This window comes from Balaenoptera borealis (assembly GCF_965194805.1).
Source record: "Balaenoptera borealis genome assembly, chromosome: 5".
NCBI lineage: Eukaryota > Metazoa > Chordata > Mammalia > Artiodactyla > Balaenopteridae > Balaenoptera > Balaenoptera borealis.
Window position 1 is genome coordinate 81,979,662 of NC_138862.1, and position 27,556 is coordinate 82,007,217.

At 39.8% G+C, this 27,556-nt stretch overlaps 1 protein-coding gene and 1 pseudogene across 6 annotated transcripts in view; one reads left to right on the forward strand and one right to left on the reverse strand.

Annotated features, from left to right (window-relative positions):
* Positions 1-4,341, reverse strand: part of SENP2 (SUMO specific peptidase 2) — a 31,316-nt gene extending 26,975 nt beyond the window's left edge. For 2 of the 5 annotated variants that reach the window (XR_014244918.1, XM_082392972.1), the window contains exons 1-2: positions 4,041-4,340; positions 2,008-2,063 (exon numbers count right to left, since the gene is read on the reverse strand). Coding sequence is in view for 2 of the 5 variants with exons in the window: in XM_082392972.1 (XP_082249098.1) it covers positions 2,008-2,063; positions 4,041-4,141 (157 nt within the window). In the remaining 3 variants the exon portion in view is untranslated. Of the gene's footprint in view, positions 1-2,007; positions 2,064-4,040 lie in introns of all 5 variants that reach the window. The other 3 variants (XR_014244917.1, XM_082392971.1, XM_082392973.1) reach the window with 3 other exon arrangements.
* Positions 4,342-4,369: 28 nt separating this feature from the next.
* LOC309629218 (DNA-directed RNA polymerases I, II, and III subunit RPABC4 pseudogene) lies at positions 4,370-26,981 on the forward strand (annotated as a pseudogene). The gene has a single exon. The product of its transcript is annotated as a DNA-directed RNA polymerases I, II, and III subunit RPABC4 pseudogene (transcript).
* Positions 26,982-27,556: the final 575 nt, after the last annotated feature.

Sequence of the window (27,556 nt, forward strand, 5' to 3'; positions counted from 1 at the left end):
CACAACTAGAGAAAGCCCTCGCACAGAAACGAAGACCCAACACAGACATAAATAAATAAATTAATTAATTAATTAAAAAAAAAAAAAAAAGCAGGCAGGAAGGCCCACCTCATCTGTAAAATGAAGATAAGACCATCTTATTTTGCTGAGACTAGACTAAGTAGATCGCTTCAGATCCCTTTCATCTGTAAGATCATGAGTCTGCAATTCTAAGCTGCTTCTTCTTTTCACTCTTCCTTTTTTTCTCTCCAAAGCAGCCAACAGACTCATACGGTCCAATATAGTAGCCAGTATCAACAGGTAGTTACCCAAGTTTAAATTTAATTAAAATTAAATTCAGTTCCTCAGTTGCATAGCCCCACTTCAGGTACTCAATAGCCATCATCTCAGAGAGTTCTACTGGCCAGCACTGCTAGAGACCTTTACAAACTCTACCAGGAAGTATTATCTCTGCTACCCATTGCTTCCCCCTTGGCTTAGGCTCCCTTCTATAGTTTCTAGTCAGAAAATCTTAATATATATTTCGTGGAAATCATGGACGGTGAGAACCTTAACATACCAGAATTATTTCAGGAACCTTCTCTAATACCACCATCAAAGATTTTTGTTTTTTAACCACATACAGCTGTTTATTTATATTTTTCTATAAAATTGACTCACTTTTTTTTGCTAAACAAATGTATTTGTGAAAGGTAACTTTATATTACTACTGTTGATGTAAAGCAACCTCATTTGCCTTATGAGGAAATGAAAACAACAATATTAAGTTCTAGCTGGGCCTGTTAAAAAAGGGAAGATTAGCATGTATTAGACAAGTTTTAAATACATGCTAGCATTAAATCAACATGTTTTCTGCTTAAAATAATCATAAATTAAAAATAACTGAAAAGGATACAACATTTTTAGTTTATAACATAATTCAGATGATACTTAATGCTATGAATGTTGTATCTCCTAAAATCATTTCTTGAATTGGTATCTATCCTGTGCTTTGGGAAATACTGTCCTAATGAATTTAGTATAAATTCCTGGCATTCAAAGTCCCTCTATATTTTGAACTCTCTGTTTGGTCAACTTTTTCCCTAAGTTCTATTTGCTATTTCCTGAATTACATAATTTCCCATACTGTTCCCTCTGCCTAGAATGCTTTTCCTCCCTATTGCTCTCTGTTGATACCCTATCTATGCTTCAAGACTCATTTCACATATTAGATCCTTCATCAAATATTTACTGAGACTCTTAACCAGCAGAAAATTGGACAGTATTTTGTTACTACCTTTCTTATATCACTTATCATATCCTCATAGACATTAGTATTATTTACGTACTTGTCTTAAAACCCCCCACTATATAATCATACACCCCCTACAATTTTAAGGTCCTTAAAAAGAGACCCTGTCATACTTATTTTTGTACTTCCTGTGGAACCTAACACATTGCTTAACAGTAAGACAGGCTCCATAAGCACTCATTGGATTTAAATGAAATATTAACACAGACATGTCCACTCTTTACCTCATCCGGAGGTAGATTCAAATTCACGTGCATTTTTGAGAAAGAGGAAAGTATTACTATAGTATTCCACTGTGCCTTTTCTCTTTACTCTAATCTAGTTTTATTTTCTTCTACCAAGCAATGTCTAGCCCTTCAGATATAGGGAAGTAAACAATTTGAGGCAACAGATTACACTGGTTCACTCAGCTATCTGAACTAGATGACTCAGTTTGAAGTAGCTTTTACAGTGTTTTCTCCCCAAATTTAAAAAGCACCTTTTCTGTATAGGAAGATGTGGAATTTTGAAATGCACTTTCAACATACAGGCTTATTTATCTGGAAAGATACTTACGTCTCTGCTAACACTGGTTACCTCTAGAGAAGATAACTGAGTAGAAGAGGGACAGGAAAGAGACTTACTTTTCACTGTATGTACTTTTTATCTTTTGAATTTTGTCCATACATAAACTTTTCTTATATAAAAAACTAACTTTTAAAATTAATATTTAATACCTAATCTCGGTCTTTTGGCTGGTATTTCATCAGTGTCCACTGTAGAAAGCAGAGTGCTGAAAAAAAAGAAAAGAGATATATATGCATATATTCATATACACACATACGCACTCCTATAAGTAAGCTTACTATTCATGCAACACACCCTCTTCCATTCACTTTGTCATAAAATGAGATCCAACTAACGTTTATGCTATAGTAGGCCTTTAGCATTTGAGGACATAACACTATGGTTTCAACTATATGAGATCCAAAACTCCCTATTACATAATAATCTGTAGTCTGGCTAAAGTACAAACATGAAACTGGTCAGAAATCATTTAACTAGTAAATGAATATAGGTAAAAGCTTAGGACTATGCTATTCCTTTTCTCTCCAGAAATGATTTAAGAACAAATAATTTCCTTTTGAAAGATGACACCCTCCCCAAAGAAAGTCACTTTCTACTTCAGATAGAAGTAGACAATACAAGAAGCCTCAAAAGATAGTTCTCAGCCAGAAAAAGGTGTTATATTTAACTGCATTTTTATCATGGAAACTATGTTACAGTGATAACAAAGAATTTGGAAATTCAGGAAACTTTTTGGACCTATACCTCAAGAATGTTAAAGGTTCATGGTATAATCATCCTTCTAAAGATGATTATGAATGATCATATTTACGAAAAAAATGAACAGAATAAATCCCAGGAGAATACCATTCAGTTCATAACTTTAAACATCCCAACAAGACTTACTATCTTCATCTGGACTGAAAAATGGCTTACATTTAAAAGAGTTGTTTTAGATAAAGGATGTGGTAAAGAACAGGAGTTTGACCTACAAGCCACTATTTCCCTGACCAGCAGAGATTCGCAGTAAAAATAAAGGACAGGGGAGAGGAAATTAACATTTCCTTATTCAATAAATATGTACCAAGTGCCTGTCAGGCACCAGCCTCTGCACAAGGCCCTTGGGGCAGAATATACAAACACTACCCTTATATACCCTAAGCATCATTTTAGGTACTTTACAACTTGTTGTCAAATGATCCTTATATCAATCCTATAGAAAGGTAGAAAGAATACGTTAAAACCTTGCCCTCTCTGGAACACATGATGGAATTTAGCTCACAGCCAATTCATCAATGATCTGAATTCTTAGACTCATACATTAAGTAATCATCTTGTTTTCTCAAGCTCCAAGAAACCATCCTCCAATGATCTTGAGGCTTAATTTTAAAAATGAAATTAACACTTGATCATTAAAAGTTGGGAGGTTATGTATAGAACTGGTATGGTACTTTATTCTCTAGATTAATTCTTAGGGAAGGGGATAGACACTATGAAATAGGACAAACCAACAGGTAAATGCTGAGAACAACTTTTAGTTTCCCAAAAATTTTAACTGAATTTTAGAGTACAGACTAGTGATCTTTTTTAAAGGAATGAAGTACCTACTTTTTTTTTTCTCATATGCTAATTCTAAAGCACAGAATCACTCTCCCTCCCCAGCAAAACACACACACACACACACACACACACACACACACACAGTTTGACAGCTGTTTCAGAACAAGACAGCTGCTGTCTCTCGGTGCTAAGAGAACAGTAAGTGTAATCGAAAGGGCTTTGGGCAAGCTGTGAGTCTCACTTCCCTTAACTGCACTTATTGCGCACAGATAACACTTGGGAGTGTGCTTTGTAAACAGGAGCCACACAAAGACAGTACTCCTTCAATTTTCAGTTTTCAACCTAAGAGCAGCAAAATATGATACAGCCCCATTTGTTGACAGCAACCAGCTTGAACTCTGACAAGAAAGATCCTAACCGTCACCGACCACTAGCTCCTTCCATCATCAGGATTCGCATCTGCACAGCGCGGAGGAGCGACTACGTCACTAGGGCATCCGCGACACGCACCTCTAACCGCCTCCGCCCCAGCTACCTGTTTCTGCCGAGCGGGGCCTGCCTGGCTGGATCAGCGCTATGCCGGCCGAGCCCGGGGTGGGGGAGGGGAACAGCCAGGCCAGCGCTCGGCCCCCTCTCCTCTCACCTGTTCGAGCGCCGCCTCTTCAGGAAGGCCCGGGCAGGGGGCACCGGCCGATCACAGAAACGGAAAATGGTGCCGAGAATCCTAACCAGCCATTTGTACATACCAGGCCCAAGCAGCAGCGGCGGCCGACACACCCCGAGACGCAAACCCCAGAGCTGTCGCCGCCGCTGCCGCCTTCGCTGCCTCGACCACCAACGCCAAAGCTCAGTCGCCGACTTGTGACGCGGTCCTAGGGCCCACAGATACAACGTCACCTGAGCTACAGGACGCCCCCGCTTGCCACCGCTTCTGACGTCACCTCCTCCCGCCCGACCGGAAAGCATCTTCGCCCTCAACCTGCGCAGGCGCAACCTAGGTCCCCACCTCCCGAGCCTAGCAACCAGAATGCCTGAGGGATGGTCCCAGCCCAATCGCTAACGAGATCGCAAGGGCTGTGGGCGGGGTTTTCTCTTCGGCGGAGCCAGTCCTGAGGCTGCCCGCGGGACAAGGCCCACGGGCCGCACGTGAGGTTTCTCCACCCGGGAGGGAGCGCTCCCAGCCCTGAAACACAGTAGGTGATCAGTAAATGTTTGAGTGCACCAAATAAAGGTTAGGTTAATTAACAAACGTTTACGCTGCTAGGCGCCCCTTACTTTTCACATACTTTATGTCTGGTATTTTACACGCAGTCACCTTCATTTCTCCCAGCAGCCGCAGGCGATGCGGAGCCTTGTGCCCATTTTTAATAAGGAAATCCAGGCATAGAGCGATTAAGTAATTGCCTAAAGTCAAAAAGCTAGCTAGTGGCACAGCTGGAATTTGAACCGCAGTCTGTGTACCAGCGCCACAGTCCCTCGCCCTTGAAGTCCGTCTACTGGCAGGAACATGATTACAAATTACAATACAAGATAATTGGCTGTAAGTAAACTATACTTCAATTAAATTTTTAAAAAGATAATTGGCTGCTCTGATAAAGGCGGGTAGAAAGTGCAGTAGGAGCCAGAGAATGGAAAACCGTCGGCTAGGGAAGTTAAGGAAAGGGCACAAGTCAAGGAAGGCTTCACAGAAACTTAAGGATGAAAAGCTACCTGTGGCCTACTAGTACCTACTAGTCCCCCCCTGAGCTGGCAGGGAGTGCTGCTAATTACTCTCCCTCTCTTATCTAGAGGTCCTACTTCAGGTTAATTATCAACAACAGAAAAGGACCCACCCTCTTACTAAAGGAAAATCCAGTCCCCTGGCCCAACACTCTTGGGAAGCCTCAAATGTTTTCATGCCCCACGAATCCATCCCTGAATGCACTTGATCCTTAGTCTGTGATTCAGTTAAGGTCAGACTTCCAGATTTGCTTGAACTTCAACACAGGCACTCCCCAGTAAGCCTCATCGTTTGCTCGATAGACATTCTTCCTAGATTCTTTCTGCAGCAAGCCACCCACTAGAGCCCCAGAAGCAACAGCAACCCACCTGTGGCTACCACCACACTGGCCTGGGGGGATGAGGGCAGGTCCTAGAGGGTAGAAGCAAATCCTAAGTGTGAACATGGGATCCTCCCTCAATTCCCTAAAATATAGCTAACACCTGTCTGTTACAGATAGTTTGGGAATAATAGGAGAATTATTAATATAAAGCTGAGAAGATTCAGAAGTGGCTATTACAAGTACAGCATCTATAGCCCATTGCCCCCCAAAAGGATTCTGGGCCCCTCAAGGTCATCTCTCCACTCTTCTCAACAACTTCTACGTGTCACCAACAGAAGATAATTTCCCTTCCACATTTGCGTCTACCCATTTCAGGCTGGTCTCGCAAGTTAACTTAAAAGGAGATTACCATTGGCATTATTATGCAGGGCAGTTCAGCTGTGTCCCAACTGTCCATTCCACTATAGAAGTAAGTCTTTGCTTTTGCCAAACCAAGAAGACCACTCAAGTATTGGAAAGGAATTCTCCAAAACAAAAGAGTGGTCTTCATTAAAACATAAATCAGAAAACTGCAAGCTGCTTTAGTTAGAAGAGCAGCTTCTCCCAGGTTCTGGCCACCAAGATTTAAGAAACATTGGCATCAAGTCTCAGAGCAGACTACTACGACACCACACACAATTTTTTTTTCTTTTCCGGCCTCATTAAGAGCACCCTCACATACCCAATACTGAAACATAGGTCACCCGCCATGAAAAGTGGGAGGGCTTTGGGATTACAAACCTCAGTCCGAATCTCTGGACCTCATCAGCAAACAATAACTCTGCCAGCCCCTCTGCACACATACATCACCTTTGTGTCCTCCTAGTTCTCTAGTCACCCTCTGAAATGGAGAAGGAAAGGGGATTCAGCCTTACAGTCGCTTCTGCCTGGGTCTCGTCTGCCAGTTGGTGCCTTCGATGTCCTGTCGTCCACAGTAGAGGCGTGGACCACTGCCCATCCACTGACCAAGGAGTGGGATTATCCTTAACCCCAAATCCACTACTGCCGGAGCCATTCCCAGACTCAGGAACTCTTCACTGGAGGCCCAGAGGAGAATCCCAAAATCACATGGAGTAACAAGGATACTGAGATTTCTGCCCTTGGTTTGGATAACTTGCACCCATGTACCGCCAGAGGAGCACAACCTCATTGCTTCAGTTTTCACAGGATATCCTAACCGGTTACCCTAATTTTCCAAAAAGAGCTCCTCCTCCTCCTCCTGCGGAGATCCTCTCCTTCAAGCCTTTCCATGGCCCCTCCCCCATCTTCCTCAAAACCTACCTCCCCTCCACAGAACAATGAAGACCCAGCCCTCCAAGCCATTCTTTAGTCTTGCAAATTTTCCCTTGGCCAGCATTCTCGAAGTGTTAAAAGATTTCCTCCCAACTTCGTTTTTGCTGACCCCTGTCAGAAGAGAGATCTGGGCCCTTTGACTGAAGCGGGGTATAAACCCATAGGTGAGGTGTTGTTGGTTTGGGCCTAACGTGCCTAAAATCTAACATAATTCACCACCATGAAAATTAATTTCCTTCTGGGGACCAACTCCTCTGGTACTCAAGAAAAGCGAGCCCTTCTAATAATGTGACTTTGACCTTATTCAGTCTGTCCAACAACTTTGGCCACATTATGCCAAAAGCAAGTACAGCTTTCCGTGTCCTAGATTTTATTACAAAATTTGCTCACATCAACTACAAATGGCTTGGCCTGCCTCAAGTGGAGAAATAATAGCATCAGGCCCTACCTAAGCCTATTTCCTCATCTGCAAAACAGAGTTCACCAAACCCGTCTCTCAGATCTGTGGGCACATCAAATGTGTTGATGTATATGAAAGGGCTACTTCAATGCCCAGCATAGCTAAGTGCTTAATGTTTCTCTTCCCTCTCTTTCCTTCTCACATCTAATAAGTCATTTAACTTGCCAGTTCTGCATCCTATGTTTTCTACAGATCTGCCCGTTCCCCTCTCCAAATGTTACCAAGACTGTTAGCCTTGAGCTCTAATCCTCGCCCTTCAGCTGCAGGGAGGTGTTATCCTAGTCTTACAGGAAACCACCAGAAGAGAAAAACAAGAGCCCACCAAACCAGTTAGAACCAACTATGTCCAAGGTGGTAGAAAACCTGACCTTCAGTAGACCCTCATTATATGCTCACTGTAATACATTTGCATGGTAAATAACACACCTGATAGTTGACAACTGCCACGGAAAGAGCCAGAAGAGCCAATAGAAGGACTGAAAATGGGTGTTGTAAAACGGGTGTTGTCCCAGTTCCTAGCATACCACACCTCTGTTCTCAGATAAGTCATAAATATTCCTCACTCTCTTTTTTTTTTTTTTGCTGCGCTACTTGGCATGCGGGATCTTAGTTCCCTGAACAGGGATTGAACCCATGCCCCCCTGCAGTGGAAGCCTGGAGTCTTAAGCACTGGACCTCCAGGGAAGTCCTCCTCCCTCACTTTACTCAGTTCCCTCCTTTTACCTCGACCCTCCTGTATATGTAGTGTCTCAAGCACGTTGAGAAGTTGATTTTCTTTCTTTTTTTTTTTTAAATAAACATTTTATTTTAGAGTAATTTTAGATTTACAGAAAAGTTACAGAGAATACAGACTTCCCTTATACTCTTCACCCATTTGCTCCTAATACATAACTGTGGTACATTTATAAAAGTAAGACAGTAACACTGGCACATTACTATTTTTTTTTTTGAATTTTATTTTATTTATTCTTTTATAGAGCAGGTTCTCATTAGTCATCCATTTTATACACATCAGTGTATACATGTCAATCCCAATCTCCCAATTCATCACACCACCAACCCCATCCCCTGCTGCTTTTCCCCCTTGGTGTCCATACATTTGTTCTCTACATCTGTGTCTCAATTTCTGCCCTGCAAACCAGTTCATCTGTACCATTTTTCTAGGTTCCACATATATGTGTTAATATACAATATTTGTTTTTCTATTTCTGACATACTTCACTCTGCATGACAGTCTCTAGATCCATCCACGTCTCTACAAATGACCCAATTTTATTCCTTTTTATGGCTGAGTAATATTCCATTGTATATATGTACCACTTCTTCTTTATCCATTTGTCTGTCGATGGGCATGGAGGTTACTTCCATGACCTGGCTATTGTAAATAGTGCTGCAATGAACACTGGGGTGCATGTGTCTTTTTGAATTATGGTTTTCTCTGGGTATATGCCCAGTAGTGGGATTGCTGGGTCATATGGTAATTCTATTTTTAGTTTTTTAAGGAACCTCCATACTGTTCTTCATAGTGGCTGTATCAATTTACATTCTCACCAACAGTACAAGAGGGTTCCCTTTTCTCCACACCCTCTCCAGCATTCTTGTTTGTAGATTTTCTGATGATGCCCATTCTAACTGGTGTGAGGTGATACCTCATTGTAGTTTTGATTTGCTTTTCTCTAATAATTAGTGATGTTGGGCAGCTTTCATGTGCTTCTTGGCCATTTGTATGTCTGCTTTGGAGAAATGTCTATTTAGGTCTTCTGCCCATTTTTGGATTGGGTTGTTTGTTTTTTTAATATTGAGCTGCATGAGCTGTTATATATTTTGGAGATTAATCCCTTGTCCATTGATTCGTTTGCAAATATTTTCTCCCATTCAGAGGGTTGTCTTTTCATCTTGTTTATGGTTTCCTTTGCTGTGCAAAAGCTTTTAAGTTTCATTAGGTTCCATTTCTTTATTTTTGTTTTTATTTCCATTACTCTAGCAGGCAGATCAAAAAAGATCTTACTGTGATTTATGTCAAAGAGTGTTCTTCCTATGTTTTCCTCTAAGAGTTTTATAGTGTCCAGTCTTACATTTAGGTCTCTAATCCATTTTGAGTTTATTTTTGTGTATGGTGTTAGGGAGTGTTCTAATTTCATTCTTTTACATGTAGCTGTCCAGTTTTCCCAGCACCACTTATTGAAGAGACTGTCTTTTCTCCATTGTATATCCTTGCCTACTTTGTCATAGATTAGTTGACCATAGATGAGTGGGTTTATCTCTGGGCTTTCTACCTTGTTCCATTGATATATATTTCTGTTTTTGTGCCATTACTATATTGTCTTGATTACTGTAGCTTTGTAGTATAGTCTGAAGTCAGGGAGTCTGATTCCTCCAGCTCCGTTTTTTTCCCTCAAGACTGTTTTGGCTATTCGGGATCTTTTGTGTCTCCATACAAATTTTAAGATTTTTTGTTCTAGTTCCGTAAAAAATGCCATTGGTAATTTGATAGGGATTGCATTGAATCTGTAGATTGCTTTGGATAGTATAGTCATTTTCACAATATTGATTCTTCCAATCCAAGAACATGGTATATCTCTCCATTTGTTGGTATCATCTTTAATTTCTTTCATCAGTGTCTTATAGTTTTCTGCATACAGGTCTTTTGTCTCCCTAGGTAGGTTTATTCCTAGGTATTTTATTTGTTTCGTTGCAATGGTAAATGGGAGTGTTTCCTTAATTTCTCTTTCAGATTTTTCATCTTTAGTGTATAGGAATGCAAGAGATTTCTGTGCATTAATTTTGTATCCTGCAGCTTTACCAAATTCATTGATTAGCTCTAGTAGTTTTCTGGTGGCATCTTTAGGATTCTCTATGTATAGTATCATGTCATCTGCAAACAGTGACAGTTTCACTTCTTCTTTTCCAATTTGTATTCCTTTTATTTCTTTTTCTTCTCTGATTGCCATGGTGAGGACTTCCAAAACTATGTTGAATAATAGGGATGAGAGTGAATATCCTTGACTTGTTCCTGACCTTACAGGAAATGCTTTCAGTTTTTCACCATTGAGAATGATGGTTGCTGTGGATTTGTTGTATATGGCCTTTATTATGTTGAGGTAGGTTCTCTCTATGCCCACTTTCTGGAGAGTTTTTATCATATATGGGTGTTGAATTTTGCCAAAAGCTTTTTCTGCATCTATTGAGATGATCATATATGGTTTTTATTCTTCAATTTGTTAATATGGTGTATCACATTGATTGACTTGCATATATTGAAGAATCCTTGCATGCCTGGGATAAATTCCACTTGATCATGGTGTATGATCCCTTTTTATGTGTTGTTGGATTCTGCTTGCTAGTATTGTGTTGAGGATTTTTGCATCTGTATTCATCAGTGATATTGGTCTGTAATTTTCTTTTTTTGTAGTATCTTTGTCTGGTTTTGGTATCAGGGTGATGGTGGCCTCATAGAATGAGTTTGGGAGTGTTCCTTCCTCTGCAATTTTTTGGAAGAGTTTGAGAAGGATGGGTGTTAGCTCTTCTCTAAATGTCTGATAGAATTCACTTGTGAAGCCATCTGGTCCTGGACTTTTGTTTGTTGGAAGATTTTTAATCACAATTTCAATTTCATTACTTGTGATTTGTCTGTGCATATTTTCCATTTCTTCCTGGTTCAGTCTTGGAAGGTTATACCTTTCTAAGAATTTGTCCATTTCTTCCAGGTTGTCCATTTTATTGTCATAGAGTTGCTTGTAGTAGTCTCTTAGGATGCTTTGTATTTCTGTGGTGTCCATTGTAACTTCTCCTTTTTTCATTTCTAATTTTATTGATTTGAGTCCTCTCCCTCTTTTTCTTGATGAGTCTGGCTAAAGGTTTATCAATTTTGTTTATCTTCTCAAAGAACCAGCTTTCAGTTTTATTGATCTTTGCTATTGTTTTCATTGTTTCTATTTCATTTATTTCTGCTCTGATCTTTATGATTTCCTTCCTTCTACTAATTTTGGGGTTTTTTGGTTCTTCTTTCTCTAGTTCCTTTAGGTGTAAGGTTAGATTGTTTATTTGAGATTTTTCTTGTTTCTTGAGGTAGGCTTGTATAGGTATAAACTTCCCTCTGAGAACTGCTTTTGCTGCATCCCATAGGTTTTGGATCATCATGTTTTCATTCTCATTTGTCTCTAGGTATTTTTTGATTTCCTCTTTGATTTCCTCAGTAATCTCTTGGTTATTTAGTAACGTATTGTTTAGCCACGATGTGTTTGTGTTTTTTACGTTTTTTTCCCTGTAATTGATTTCTAATGTCATAGCGTTGTGGTCAGAAAAGATGCTTGATAGGATTTCAATTTTCGTAAATTTACTGAGGCTTGATTTGTGACCCAAGATGTAATCTATCCTGGAGAATGGTCCGTGTGCACTTGAGAAGAAAGTGTAATCTGCTGTTTTCAGATGGAATGTCCTATAAATATCAATTAAATCTATCTGGTCTATTGTGTCATTTAAAGCTTGTGTTCCCTTATTAATTTTCTGTTTGGATGATCTGTCCATTGGTGTAAGTGAGGTGTTAAAGTCCCCCACTATTATTGTGTTACGGTTGATTCCCTCTTTTATAGCTGTTAGCAGTTGCCTTATGTTTTGAGGTGCTCCTATGTTGGGTGCATATATATTTATAATTGTTATATCTTCTTCTTGGATTGATCCCTTGATCATTATGTAATGTCCTTCCTTGTCTCTTGTAACATTCTTTATTTTAAAGTCTATTTTATCTGATATGAGTATTGCTATTCCATCTTTCTTTTGATTTCCATTTGCATGGAATACCTTTTTCCATCCTCTCACTTTCAGTCTGTATGTGTCCGTAGGTCTGAGGTGGGTCTCTTGTAGACAGCATATATATGGGTCTTGTTTTTGTATCCATTCGGAGAGCCTGTGTCTTTTGGTTGGAGTATTTAATCCATTCACGTTTAAGGTAATTATTGATATGTATGTTCCTATTACAATTTTTTAATTGTTTTGGGGTTTTTTGTAGGTCCTTTTCTTCTCTTGTGTTTCCCACTTAGAGAAGTTCCTTTAGCATTTGTTGTAGAGCTGGTTTGGTGGTGCTGAATTCTCTTAGCTTTTGCTTGTCTGTAAAGCTTTTGATTTCTCCATCGAATCTGAATGAGATACTTGCTGGGTAGGGTAATCTTGGTTGTAGGGTCTTCCTTTTCATCACTTTAAGTATATCATGCCACTCCCTTCTAGCTTGTAGAGTTTCTGCTGAGAAATCAGCTCTTAACCTTATGGGAGTTCCCTTGTATGTTATTTGTCATTTTTCCCTTGCTGCTTTCAATAATTTTTCTTTGTATTTAATTTTTGCCAATTTGATTACTATGTGTCTCGGCATGTTTCTCCTTGGGTTTATCCTGTATGGGACTCTCTGTGCTTCCTGGACTTGGGTGGCTATTTCCTTTCCCATGTTAGGGAAATTTTCAACTATAATCTCTTCAAATATTTCTCAGGTCCTTTCTCTCTCTCTTCTCCTTCTGGGACCCCTATTATGCGAATGTTGTTGCGTTTAATGTTGTCCCAGAGGTCTCTTAGGCTGTCTTCATTTCTTTTCATTCTTTTTTCTTTATTCTATTCCGCAGCAGTGAATTCCACCATTCTGTCTTCCAGGTCACTTATCCGTCTTTCTGCCAGAGTTATTCTGCAGTTGATTCCTTCCAGTGTATTTTTCATTTCAGTTATTGTATTGTTCATCTCTGTTTGTTTGTTCTTTAATTCTTTTAGATCTTTGTTAAACATTTCTTGCATCTTCTCGATCTTTGCCTCCATTCTTTTTCTGAGGTCCTGGATCATCTTCACTATCATTATTCTGAATTCTTTTTCTGGAAGGTTGCCTACCTCCACTTCATTTAGTTGTTTTTCTGGGGTTTTATCTTGTTCCTTCATCTGGTACATAGCCCTCTGCCTTTTCATCTTGTCTATCTCTCTGTGAATGTGGTTTTTGTTCCACAGGCTGCAGGATTGTAGTTCTTCTTGCTTCTGCTGTCTGCTCTCTGGTGGATGAGGCTATCTAAGAGACTTGTGAAAGTTTCCTGATGGGAGGGACTGGTGGTGGGTAGAGCTGGGTGTTGCTCTGGTGGGCAGAGCTCAGTAAAACTTTAATCCGATTGTCTGCTGATGGGTGGACCTGGGTGGGTCCCCTCCCTGTTGGTTGTTTGGCCTGAGGTGACTCAACACTGGAGCCTACCCAGGCTTTTTGGTGGGGCTAATGGAGGACTCTGGGAGGGCTCACACCAAGGAGTACTTCCCAGAGCTTTTGCTGCCAGTGTCCTTGTCCTCACGGTGAGACACAGCCACACCCCGCCTCTTCAGGAGACCCTCCAACACTAGCAGGTCGGTCTGGTTCAGTCTCCCCTGCTGTCACTGCTCCTTCCCCTGGGTCCCGATGCGCACACTACTTTGTGTGTGCCCTCCAAGAGTGGAGTCTCTGTTTCCCCCAGTCCTGTCGTAGTCCTGCAATCAAATCCCACTAGCCTTCAAAGTCTGATTCTCTAGGAATTCCTCCTCCCATTGCGAGACCCCCATGTTCGGAAGCCTGACATGGGCTCAGAACCTTCAATCCAGTGGGTGGACTTCTGTGGTATGTGTTCTCCAGTTTGTGAGTCACCCACCCAGGAATTATGGGATTTGATTTTATTGTGATTGCGCCACTCCTACCGTCTCATTCTGGCTTCTCCTTTGTCTTTGGCTGTGGGGTATCTTTTTTGGTTAGTTCTAGTGTCTTCCTGTCAGTGGTTGTTCAGCAGTTAGTTGTGATTCCGGTGGTTTTGCAAGGAGAAGTTGATTTTCAAACTAAGTTCCTGCTTCTCCATTCTCTGGCCATTGATTAAAGCCTGTGCTATTTCAGTCTTAGCATCCATTTTGTTATTGGCTGTGTAAATCCGAATGGTAAAAGAACCCTCCCTGCTAAGGCAGGGGGCTTTGGCTGGGCTAGGGCCCAAGTGGGGGTGAGGTAGAAGATAGATGGGTCCCTGGGTCGAACAGCTGTGTTTGTCAAGTGGAGTAAAATTAAAGCTTTGTTCTCACCCAGACACTCCAAGGACAAAGGTAGTGGCAGAAGCTGAGCTCTGCTGAAGTGAAGAGATAAGATGACCACTGCTAAGGTCAAAGAAAATTTCCCTGTCTGCACATGCACAGGAAGGCTCCTTGGGGGTCAGAAAGGGAGGGGGTGCCACCCCACAATAAGTGTGGACATGCACCCACAGACCTCTGTGGTGGGATCCATCTTAGCAAAAAATTGCACACGCGTAACTTGGTTCAAGATGGCAGAGTAGAAGGATGTGCGCTCACTCCCTCTTGCGAGAGCACCAGAATCACAACTAACTGCTGAACAATCATCAAGAGGAAGGCACTGGAACTCACCAAAAAAGATACCCCACATCCAAAGACAAAGGAGAAGCTGCAATGAGACGGAAGGAGGGGTGCAATCACAATAAAATCAAATCCCATAACCACTGGGTGGTGACTCACAAACTGGAGAACAATTATACCACAGAAGTCCACCCACTGGAGTGAAGGTTGTGAGCCCCACGTTAGGCTTCCCAACCTGGGGATCTGGCAATGGGAGGAGGAATTCCCAGTGAATCAGACTTTGAAGGCTAGCAGGATTTGATTGCATGACTTTGACAGGACTAGGGGAAACTGGAGTCTCCACTCTTGGAGGGCACACACAAAGTAATGTGCACATCAGGACCCAGAAGGAAGTAGGAGTGACCCCATAGGAGATTGAACTAGACGTACCTGCTACTGTTAGAGGGTCTCCTGCAGAGGCAGGGGGTGGCTGTGCCTCACCACAGGGACAAGGACACCGGCAGCAGAAGTTCTGGGAAGTACTCATTGGCGTGAGCCCTCCTGGAGTCTGCCATATAGCCCCACCAAAGAGCCTGTAGCCTCCAGTGCTGAGTTGCCTCAGCCCATACAACCAACAAGGAGGGAACTCAGCCCCACCCATCAGCAGACAAGGGGATTAAAGTTTTACTGAACTCTGCCCACCAGAGCAACACCCAGCTCTACCCACCACCAGTCCCTCCCATCAGGAAGCTTGCACAAGCCTCTTAGATAGCCCCATCCACCAGAGGCCAGTCAGCAGAAGCAGGAAGAATGACAATCCTGCAGCCTGTGGAAGGAAAACCACATTCACAGAAAGACAGACAAAATGAAAAGGCAGAGGGCTATGTACCAGATGAAGGAACAAGATAAAACCACAGAAAAACAATTAAATGAAGTGCAGATAGGCAACCTTCCAGAAAAAGAATTCAGAATAGTGATAGTGAAGGTGATACAGGACCTTGGAAAAAGAATGGAGGCAAAGATCAAGAAGATGCAAGAGATGTTTAACAAAGTCCTAGAAGAATTAAATAACAAACACCTAGAAGAATTAAAGAACAAACAAACAGAGATGAACAATACAATAACTGAAATGAAAAATACACTAGAAGGAATCAATAGCAGAATAACTGAGGCAGAAGAACAGATAAGTGACCTGGAAGACAGACGGTGGAATTCACTGCTGTGGAACAGAATAAAGAAAAAAGAATGAAAAGAAATGAAGACAGGGCTTCCCTGGTGACACAGTGGTTAAGAATCCGACTGCCAATGCAGGGGACACGGGTTTGAGCCCTGGTCTGGGAAGATCCCACATGCCGTGGAGCAACTAAGCCCGTGCGCCACAACTACTGAGCCTGCTCTCTAGAGCCTGCAAACCACAACTACTGAAGCCCACGCACCTAGTGCCCGTGCTCCGCAACAAGAGAAGCCACCACAATGAGAATCCCACACACCACAACAAAGAGTAGCCCCCGCTCACTCCAACTAGAGAAACCTCGCGTGCAGCAACGAAGACCCAATGCAGCCAAAAATAAATAAATAAAAAATAAATTAAAGTACAGAATCTTTAAAAAAGAAAAAAAAAAAATGAAGACAGCCTAAGAGACCTCTGGGACAACATTAAAGGCAGCAACATTCGCATTTTGGGGTCCCAGAAGAAGAGAGAGAGAGAGGACCCAAGAAAATATTTGAAGAGATTATAGTCGAAAACTTCCCTAACATGGGAAAGGAAATAGCCACCCAAGTCCAGGAAGCGCAGACAGTCCCAGGCAGGATAAACCAAACGAGAAACACACCGAGACACATAGTAATCAAATTGACAAAAATTAAAGACAAAGAAAAATTATTAAAAGCAGCAAGGGAAAAATGACAACATACAAGGGAACTCCCATAAGGTTAACAGCTGATTTCTCAGCAGAGACTCTACAGGCCAGAAGGGAGTGGCACGATATATTTAAAGTGATGAAAGTGAAGAACCTACAACCAAGATTACCCTACCCAGCAAGTATCTCATTCAGATTCGACGGAGAAATCAAAAGCTTTACAGACAAGCAAAAGCTAAGAAAATTCAGCTCTACAACAAATGCTAAAGGAACTTCTCTAAGTGGGAAACAGAAGAGAAGAAAAGGACTTACAAAAACAAACCCAAAACAATTAAGAAAATGGTAATAGGAACATACATATCAATAATTACCTTAAATGTGAAAGGATTAAATGCTCCAACCAAAAGATACAGGCTTGCTAAATGGATACAAAAACAAGACCCATATATATGCTGTGTACAAGAGACCGACTTCAGTCTTAGGGACACATACAGACTGAAAGTGAGGGGATGGCAAAAGATATTCCATGCAAATGGAAATCAAATGAAAGCTGGAGTAGCAATGCTCATATCAGATAAAATAGACTTTAAAATAAAGAATGTTACAAGAGACAGGAAGGACACTACATAATGATCAAGGGATCAATCCAAGAAGAAGATATAACAATTATAAATATATATGCACCCAACATAGGAGCACCTCAAAACATAAGGCAACTGCTAACAGCTATAAAAGAGGAAATCAACAGTAACACAATAATAGTGGGGGGCTTTAACACCTCACTTACACCAATGGACAGATCATCCAGACAGAAAATTAATAAGGAAACACAAGCTTTAAATGACACAATAGAACAGATAGATTTAATTGATATTTATAGGACATTCCATCTGAAAACAGCAGATTACACTTTCTTCTCAAGTGCACACGGACCATTCTCCAGGATAGATTACATCTTGGGTCACAAAACAAGCCTCAGTAAATTTAAGAAAATTGAAATCATATCAAGCATCTTTTCCGACCACAATGCTGTTAGATTAGAAGTAAATTACAGGGAAAAAAAACGTAAAAAACACAAACATGTGGAGGCTGAACAATATGTTACTAAATAACCAAGAGATCACTGAAGAAATCAAAGAGGAAATGAAAAAATACCTAGAGACAAATGACAACTAAAACACGATGATCCAAAACCTATGGGATGTAGCAAACACAGTTCTAAGAGGGAAGTTTATGGCTATACAAGCCTACCTGAAGAAACAAGAAAAATCTCAAATAAACAATCTAACCTTACACCTAAAGGAACTAGAGAAAGAAGAACCAAAAAACCCCAAAATTAGTAGAAGGAAGGAAATCATAAAGATCAGAGCAGAAATAAATGAAATAGAAACAATGAAAACAATAGCAAAGATCAATAAAACTGAAAGCTGGTTCTTTGAGAAGATAAACAAAATTGATAAACCTTTAGCCAGACTCATCAAGAAAAAGAGGGAGAGGACTCAAATCAATAAAATTAGAAATGAAAAAAGGAGAAGTTACAATGGACACCGCAGAAATACAAAGCATCCTAAGAGACTACTACAAGCAACTCTATGACAATAAAATGGACAACCTGGAAGAAATGGACAAATTCTTAGAAAGGTATAACCTTCCAAGACTGAACCAGGAAGAAATGGAAAATATGCACAGACAAATCACAAGTAATGAAATTGAAATTGTGATTAAAAATCTTCCAACAAACAAAAGTCCAGAACCAGATGGCTTCACAGGTGAATTCTATCAGACATTTAGAGAAGAGCTAACACCCATCCTTCTCAAACTCTTCCAAAAAATTGCAGAGGAAGGAACACTCCCAAACTCATTCTATGAGGCCACCATCACCCTGATACCAAAACCAGACAAAGATACTACAAAAAAAAGAAAATTACAGACCAATATCACTGATGAATATAGATGCAAAAATCCTCAACACAATACTAGCAAGCAGAATCCAACAACACATAAAAAGGGATCATACACCATGATCAAGTGGGATTTATCCCAGGGATGCAAGGATTCTTCAGTATACGCAAATCAATCAATGTGATACACCATATTAACAAATTGAAGAATAAAAACTATATAGGATCATCTCAATAGATGCAGAAAAAGCTTTTGGCAAAATTCAACACCCATATATGATAAAAACTCTCCAGAAAGTGGGCATAGAGAGAACCTACCTCAACATAATAAAGGCCATATACAACAAACCCACAGCAATCATCATTCTCAATGGTGAAAAACTGAAAGCATTTCCTCTAAGGTCAGGAATAAGACAAGGATGTTCACTCTCACCACTGTTATTCAACATAGTTTTGGAAGTCCTCGCCATGGCAATCAGTTAAGAAAAAAAAATAAAAGGAATACAAATTGGAAAAGAAGAAGTGAAACTGTCACTGTTTGCAGATGACATGATACTATACATAGAGAATCCTAAAGATGCCACCAGAAAACTACTAGAGGTAATTAATGAATTTGGTAAAGTTGCAGGATACAAAATTAATGCACAGTAATCTCTTGCATTCCTATACACTAATGATGAAAAATCTGAAAGAGAAATTGAGGAAACAATTCCATTTACTCTTGCAACAAAAAGAATAAAATACCTAGGAATAAACATTCCTAAGGTGGTAAAAGAACTGTACTCAGAAAACTGGAAGACACTGATGAAAGAAATCAAAGACGACACAGATGGAGAGATATACCATGTTCTTGGATTGGAAGAATCAGTATTGTGAAAATGAATACACTACCCAAAGCAATCTACAGATTCAATGCAATCCTTATCAAATTACCAGTGGCATTTTCTGCAGAACTAGAACACAAAGTCTTAAAATTTGTATGGAGACACAAAAGACCCTGAATAGCCAAAACAATATATTTTTTGTTTTTTTTAATTTTTAAAAATTTTTGGCTGCGTTGGGTCTTCATTGCTGTGCGCGGGCTTTCTCTGGTTGTGGCGAGTGAGGGCTACTCTTTGTTGAGGTGCGCGGGCTTCTCATTGTAGTGGCTTCTCTTGTTGCAGAGCACAGGCTCTAGGCACATGGGCCTCAGTAGTTGTGGCATGTAGGCTGAGTAGTTGTGTCACGTGAGCTCTAGAGCACAGGCTCAGTAGCTGTGTTGCATGAGCTTAGTTGCTCCATGGCATGTATGATCTTCCTGGGTCAGGGTGCGAACCCATGTCCCCTGCATTGGTAGGCAGATTCTTAACCACTGCGCCACCAGGGAAGCCCTGCCAGAGCAATCTTGAGGGAAAAAAACGGAGCTGGAGGAATCAGACTCCCTGACTTCAGACTATACTACAAAGGTACAGTAATCAAGACAATGTGGTACTGGCACAAAAACTGAAATATAGATCAATGGATTAGGATAGAAAACCCAGAGATAAACCCACGCACCTATGGTCAACTAATCTATGACAGAGGAGGCAAGGATATACAATGGAGAAATGACAGTCTCTTCAATAAGTGGTGCTGGGAAAATTGGACAGCTACATGTAAATGAATGAAATTAGAACACTCCCTAACACCATACACAAAAATAAACTCCAAATGGATGAAGGACCTAAATGTTAAGACTGGACACTATAAAACTCTTAGAGGGGACACAGCCATGAGTCGGAATCTGTTTGCAAGCACAGAGAAGTTTCTCCATGTTACATGGGTACAACAATGGACACCCAGAAGGACGTTCAACGCCCAAAGCAGCAGCCAATGATATATATCTGTGGAGAATGTCACACAGAAAATGAAATAAAATCAAGGAATCCAATCTGATGCACAGAATGTGGATACAGAATAATGCACAAGAAAAGGACTAAAAGATTGGTGGTTTTTGATGCTTGATGAAACACGAAATTCAGAGGAATATCTTCATTTGTGTTTTGATTTGCTGTTAATGTTGTATAGCTTTTGATTAGTGTACTTTATGAATACAACTATACACACATGATTTCATTTTAAAAGCCATATTGTATTTAGGTATCTACTAATACTTTATATAAGGATATTATTTTTTGTTCAGTTACATGGTTTGTAATTTAATTTTATCATATATGTAATCTGACACACAATGAAGGGTAAAAGTGCTTCCCCAAACTACACTTTAATCAAAACCTAGAATCATCTGGGACCCTTGTTAAAAATGAAGTTTGCTAGGGCTCTCTAAAGATCTGATTAAGTAAGTTCCTAGGAAACCACTGTTTTACATCACCAATTGTTTGTAAACTCTCCAGCATCATTTTGTATAGAGTATACCAATGCACTTATTGTCAGTGTGCATATCTCATTTTAAGTTATAATTTTCATTTGTTAACTTGGCATAGGCGTTTCTGTATTTGTATATAATGCTTGACTATTTTTTAAATCTTTGGCAAGGGAAAAGAAATTTTAATGGTTGCTTTCTGTAAGGCAAAGTCAATCCCAAGTAAAGTGGATGAAGCAGACTATTAAGGCAGGTGCAATTTCCCAGGCATAACCATTCATTAAGGTAAAAAAGTCTGCTTTCAGGATATTAAAAAAATGAGTTGGTTTACACTGAATTGTTGGATGACTGTTTAAAGCTTTTGCCTTGATCTTAGGGATATGGATGCTCAGATACTCCATCTGTTCCAGGATTCGATTAGATATATTTCAACTTTGTTAATAGCTTTGTGTGTCTTTCACATTCAAAGTATTAACTGTACCATTTAAAAAAAAAGACTTATTTCTACTATCATCCTCAAATAGCAAGTTCTATAAATTTATTATGTGCTATACAAAGTACTACCATACTCAAGATTTTTAAAGAGTGCTTCCTTGGTCCAGGTTTTCCTGGACCATGGCTTTCATAATCTTGTAATTCTACCATGTTCCTTCTTGAACTTGTCCTTTCTATACAAAAGAGTCCCAGTAAATATCTCTTTACAACCACAACAACAACAACAAAAAAACTGTTAGTGGAAAACATAGGAAGAACATTCTTTGACATAAATCACAGCAAGATCTTTTTTGACCCATCTTCTAGAGTAATGGAAATAAAAAACAAAAATAAACCAATGGGACCTAATGAAACTTAAAAGCTTTTGCACAGCAAAGGAAACAGTAAACAAGACGAAAAGACAACCCTCAGAATGGGAGAAAATATTTACAAACGAAGCAATTGACAAAGGATTAATCTCCAAAATATACAAACAGCTCATGCAGCTCAAAATTAAAAAAACAAACAACCCAATCAAAAAATGGGCAGAAGACCTAAATAGACATTTCTCCAAAGCAGACATACAGACGGCCAAGAGACACATGAAAAGCTGCTCAACATCAATAATTATTAGAGAAATGAAAATTAAAACTACAATGAGGTATCACCTCACACTGGTTAGAATGGGCATCATCAGAAAATCTATAAACAAGAAAAGCTGGAGAGGGTGTGGAGAAAAGGGAACCCTCTTGCCCTGTTGGTGGGAAGGTAAATTGATACAGCCACTATGGAGAACAGTGTGGAGGTTCCCTAAAAAGTAAAAATAGAATTACCATATGACCCAGCAATCCCACTACTGGGCATATACCCAGAGAAAACCATAATTCAAAAAGACACATGCACCCCAGTGTTCACTGCAGCACTATTTACAATAGCCAGGTCATGGAAGCAACCTAAATGCCCATCGACAGACGAATGGATAAAGAAGATGTGGTTCATATATAGAATGGAAAATTATTCAGCCATAAAAAGGAACGAAACTGGGTCATTTGTAGAGACATGGATGGACCTAGAGACTGTCATACAGAGTGAAGTAAGTCAGAAAGAGGAAGACAAATATTGTATATTAATGCATATATGCGGAATCTAGAAAAATCGTACAGATGAACCAGTTTGTAAGAAATAGAGACACAGATGTAGAGAAAAAATATATGGACGCCAAGGAGGGAAAGTGGCGGGGTGGGGGTGGTGGTGGGATGAATTGGGAGACTGAGATTGACATATATACACTAATATGTATAAAATGGATAACTAATAAGAACCTGCTATATAAAAAAATAAAAATAAAATAAAATTCAAAAAATAAAACATTTCTATACAAAAATAATAATAAATAAATTTTTTTTAAAAGTTGTGCACGCATGTTGGGGAGGGTCCTGGGACCAGTCAGGTGTGAAAAAAGAAACGAGATAATTAGCCAAAGGTAAACAAAGACCCGGAAGGACTGTCCTATTTAAATATTAATTTAAATCACTTCATTACTGCACTCTTTGTTCAGGACGCCCATAAGCTTTCTCTCTGGGTATGTATTTCTGCCTAGTTTCTGTCTTAAATAAACAAACTGTTTATGCTCTGTGTGCTCTCCCATACCTTGTACTGTGTCTCTAATAATAAACTTTGTACCTATTTTTACAGTTTTTGCCTCCTTGAAACATTCTTGCTTTCAACTGGGGGAAAGGGCCAGGGCCACTTTCTTTCTAGCCTCTAGTCTAGCAGCTAGGATTCCTGGTTTTCATCCAGGCTACCCAGGTCCAATTCCTGGGCAGGGAACTAAGATCTCTCTTCAGGACTGCTCACTGCTGTCTCTCCGAGACCAATTAGACCAACTCAGTAACACAAACCCATCAAAATCACTGTCATTCAGGGCCTGATCATTTCTCACACCATTGCAATAGCTGCCTCTTCTTCTACCCTGTCCTTCTTCTATGTATTTTCAGGATCTCTCTTTTTCTGTCTTGTTTTTGTTGTCATTATTGTTCTTTTGTTGCCTTTTGTTGTTGTTGTTAAGGAAGGTAAATTTATATTATTGTTGTTTTTAAAAAATTTTTGTCTATTTATTTATTTATTTATTTATTTTTGGCTGCGTTGGGTCTTCGTTGCTGCCCGCAGGCTTTCTCTAGTTTTGGCGAACGGGGGCTACTCTTCGTCGGCGGTGCGCGAGCTTCTCGTTGCAGTGGCTTCTCTTGTGGAGCATGGGTTCTAGGCGTGCAGGCTTCAGTAGTTGTGGCTCGTGGGCTCTAGAGCACAGGCTCAGTACTTGTGGCTCACAGGTTTAGTTGCTCCACAGCATGTGGGATCTTCCCGGACCAGGGCTCGAACCCATGTCCCCTGAATTGGCAGGCGGATTCTAAACCACTGTGCCACCAGGGAAGCCCTGTTGTTCGTATTTATTAAGGAAAGTAATTTATAAGTTACATTTCTAGTTTTCTGTTACTGAATCACTAAAAATGGTTTGGTTGACTTTCACCAAATTTGGGAGGTTTGTTTGGAGTTAGTCTGACTTAAAATATGTGGCAACGCTAAAATTTACGTTGGATGGCCCTAGGGAGAACCTCAAAAAGAGAGACAGGTATCTCTGGGAGCAGCTGAAACTGAGGTGCAGGCAGAAGAAGAGGAAGCCACCTGGTAAGAAACACTCTCCTAATTTAGACAGCGTGAGCCCCTCAAATGGTTCACAATGGTTCCAAATGGATGTCCAAGCCAAAAGTCACAAGGATAGACCTTCCAAATGCCAGGGGTGGACTTTTCCATAGAGTCTTGCACAGACAACTTTGTGTGCATGCTCCAGGGAATAATTGTCCAATGAAGGTGCAGGATTCTCATGACAAATGATTGGGAAGCCAGCTAAATAAAAGTAAAAACCTGACTCTAATATCAGTATTTCAAAACAACAGTTTAAGGTCCAAGTAAATCTAAAAAACATGGTACCAATGGACTTTAAGTATTGAACATTCCCCTGAAATTTTTGTTGATTTTTCTTTTTTAATGAAATTTTAGTAAGTAAAAAGCATTTTGCCTCTGTCTTGCCATTGTGCAAGGCCTTGCTAGAGCAGTCTCTCTTTGAAATGTTCTGAGCAGCACTCCAAAAACAAGCAGTTACTGAGAGCAGTGGACTTGCACTGATTTTGTTCAATACATTGTTTGTAAGGAAGCCATGCTTTCTAAAACGAAGTAGCTCTACTCAATGAAAAATACTTCTTAGGCCAGAAAAGTAGTATGTAGACATTTTCTTTCTTGTTTTGTAATGAACTACCAAAAAAATTATTCACATAATAATGTTAACAAGTTAGCATAAATATATTATTTTATATTTATATTATTTATTACATTTATTATATTTGATCATATAATATTTATATTTGTTTGTATTATTATGTAATAGTAATACATTAACATATAAATAGGTGAACAAGAAAAAAAATCTAGGTTCCCATTGTCTTGAAGATAAAAAGCCAATATCCTAAGCATGACATAAAGTTCTTCACAACCTGTCTTCAAATTACTTTATCATTTCCTATTCATACACACCGAACTCTCAATCCACACTTCTTTTATGCCTCCAAGTTCATTCCCTCTGCCTGGAATGCCTTGCTTCCTCCTTCTTCACCTCGTAAACTGCTGCCTAGTCTTTGAAACCCAGCTCAAAAGACTTCCTGTGTGAAGCTTTTCCAGTGGTTCCTCCCTGGGATTCCTAGCACCTCACTGCTTTCTCCTCAGTTCCCCTATGGAATGTGTACCCAAATCTCTATATTATATTGCATTGTAGTAGTAGCAGCAGCAGCAGCAGCAGTAGTAGTAATAGCAGTAGAAGTAGTAGTAGTGGTAGTAATGTGTCTGTCTCCTTGAGGGAAGGAGCCATCTCCTACTTTTTCCTTATTATATTTTTAATGGAAGCTCAAGAAATGTTCAATAAATGAAGGAATGAAGAAATGAAACAAGGACTTCCCTGCTGGTCCAGCGGTTAAGACTCCGTGCTCTCAATGCAGGGGGCCCGGGTTCGATCCCTGGTCAGGGAACTAGATCCCACATCCACAACGAAAATCCTGCATGCTGCAACTAAGACTCAGTGCAGCCAAATAAATATATTTTTTTAAATGAAATGAAACAAATACATAGATTTGGAGAAAGTTACCCTGATCTCCTTATAGAATATGACTCAAGGAAACAGACTTATCTTTCCAAACCTGGACCTCAAGTGAGAAATTGCAGGGCCACTGATGCGGATGAAAAGACAAAAGGACATTATAGTGAGTCATATACCAGCTTGGAGCCCTAGACCAGGGCGGGAGGGGACACAGGTCAACTTTTCTGACTGTTGAAGTCAATGAGAGTTATAAAACCACCTCCCCTCAGTTCCATTACATTTCCATACCTGTTTTTCCTGTCCCTCCATTTGGAAGCTTGCCTGCCTCTTTCTACTCTGCTCTCTGTAGCAAGTGATTTCTAGGTTAAAAAAAAAAAAAAAAAAAAAAAAAAGCCAGTACATAATACTAAACTGGAAATGAGGAAAATTCTAATGTTCTTGAGTTGTCATTTATCAGGGTCATAGTACTGAGAAAACTGACCATTATTCATTCTTATCTAGCTGATGAGAAATGAAGAAATGGTTTTCCATAGAATACCTTTGAATAAATGTTATCATTCAAATGGTTAGGATTTGGCAGATTATTTGGAATTTTTAAAACCTTTTATTTGGAAATAATGATCAGTTCATAGGAAGTTGAAAAATAGTACAGGGATGTCCCTTGTACACTCACCCAGTTTCCCACAATTGTAACATCTTATATAAGATGTTACAAAACGAGAAAATCAAACTATCAAAAAACTATCAGAAATTGCACTATCAAAGCCAGAAAATCGACTTTGGTACAATTCATAGACCTTACTTAGATTTTACCACTTTTATATGCACTCATTTGTGTGTGTGTATTGGGGGGGGAGGGGTTCTAAGCAACCTTATCACACGTGTAGATTCCTGTAATCACCATTACAATCAAGGGAAGGAAGTAATCCACCTCTGAAAGACTCCTTGTGCTACCCCTTTATCACCCATTTTCTGTTCAGCCTTTCCTCACTCCTCCCCCAATCCTTTAGAATGTTTTATGTTTTTTTATATTTGATATTTTTCACTACCCAAAAAAGAGGGGATGAGTTCTCTCACTGATTCTTGTGCTGTCCTGAATGCTGGAAGTAGAAGGGAGCACACAGCTAGGAAGTTAGGGGACTTTCTGTGTCCCCAGCAGGACAATCATTAATAGTAACACAAAGAGGCCTCCCAACGGAAATGATTCTTATTCCTATAATTGGCTAGTTTCCAGAAAAATGTACATTGGCTCTGTCTAGATAAACACTTGGCATGGTACTAAAACTGATAGGAATTCAACAAATTTTATCAGGCAAGTACACTGAGCCAACAGGGGCAATGCATTCCATAACATGTTCCTAACAGAATGTGAAACAATTCTCCATTTGTTCCAGAGGGCAGTTGTTTTCAAATTAGTAAAGCTTACTGCAAATGGAAAAAAAAAAAAAACCTAACAGGCCACCTATCTGGTTTTCTTATTTATGTATCCTTAATTTATTTCTCCAAGCAGGAGACAAAATACCAAAACAGAGAAGTGCTGGCTAAAATTATTCACCTGAAACATCACTGCTAAAAGGTCCTCTTCATTCCTACATTCCCACAAAGCTTGTCCACCTAATCCTTCTTAGTACTGTGTGGCTCACCTTCTGAGGGGAGGGAAAGGTGCAGACTGTGTGACCAGTTAGGTAATAACAATAGCTACCAAGCGGTGAGTGCACTTACCCTTGGTAGTAGGCACAGTGCCAAGACCTTGACTTACAATATCTCATTTAATCCATATAACAGCCTGGTGAGATGTGTAGTTTTATCATCTTCATTCTACAGTGGAGAAAACAAAGAGTTAGAGAACTTCTTGTTTTGGTTAAGGCCACTCAACTAGTGAGTTGAAGATGTGGGATTTGAACACAGGTCAGTGGGCCACTGGTAGGGAGTCTTGGCATTCATTAGGTCTGAGGTGTGACACAGAAATCCATATATGATACTTTTAAAAGTTCCCCCAGTGATTCTGCTGTACTGATTACTTGGAGAGCATTGCTAGAATCTACTTCCTACAAGGAATGGGGTGCAGGTGCAGAGAATTATATGAGTATAATTTCTCATATAATTTCTCAAACTTATATGAGAAAACTGATAAACTTATATGAGAGATGCTGTCACTTCATAAACAATACTAAATGACTAGTGAATTTTGCCTATGCTTTGGATGAAAATGTATTCTTAAGTTGTTTCTGTATATATTCATCTATCTTTCAGCTCTTCGGACCACCATCACAAGCCTGAGTAAGTGTT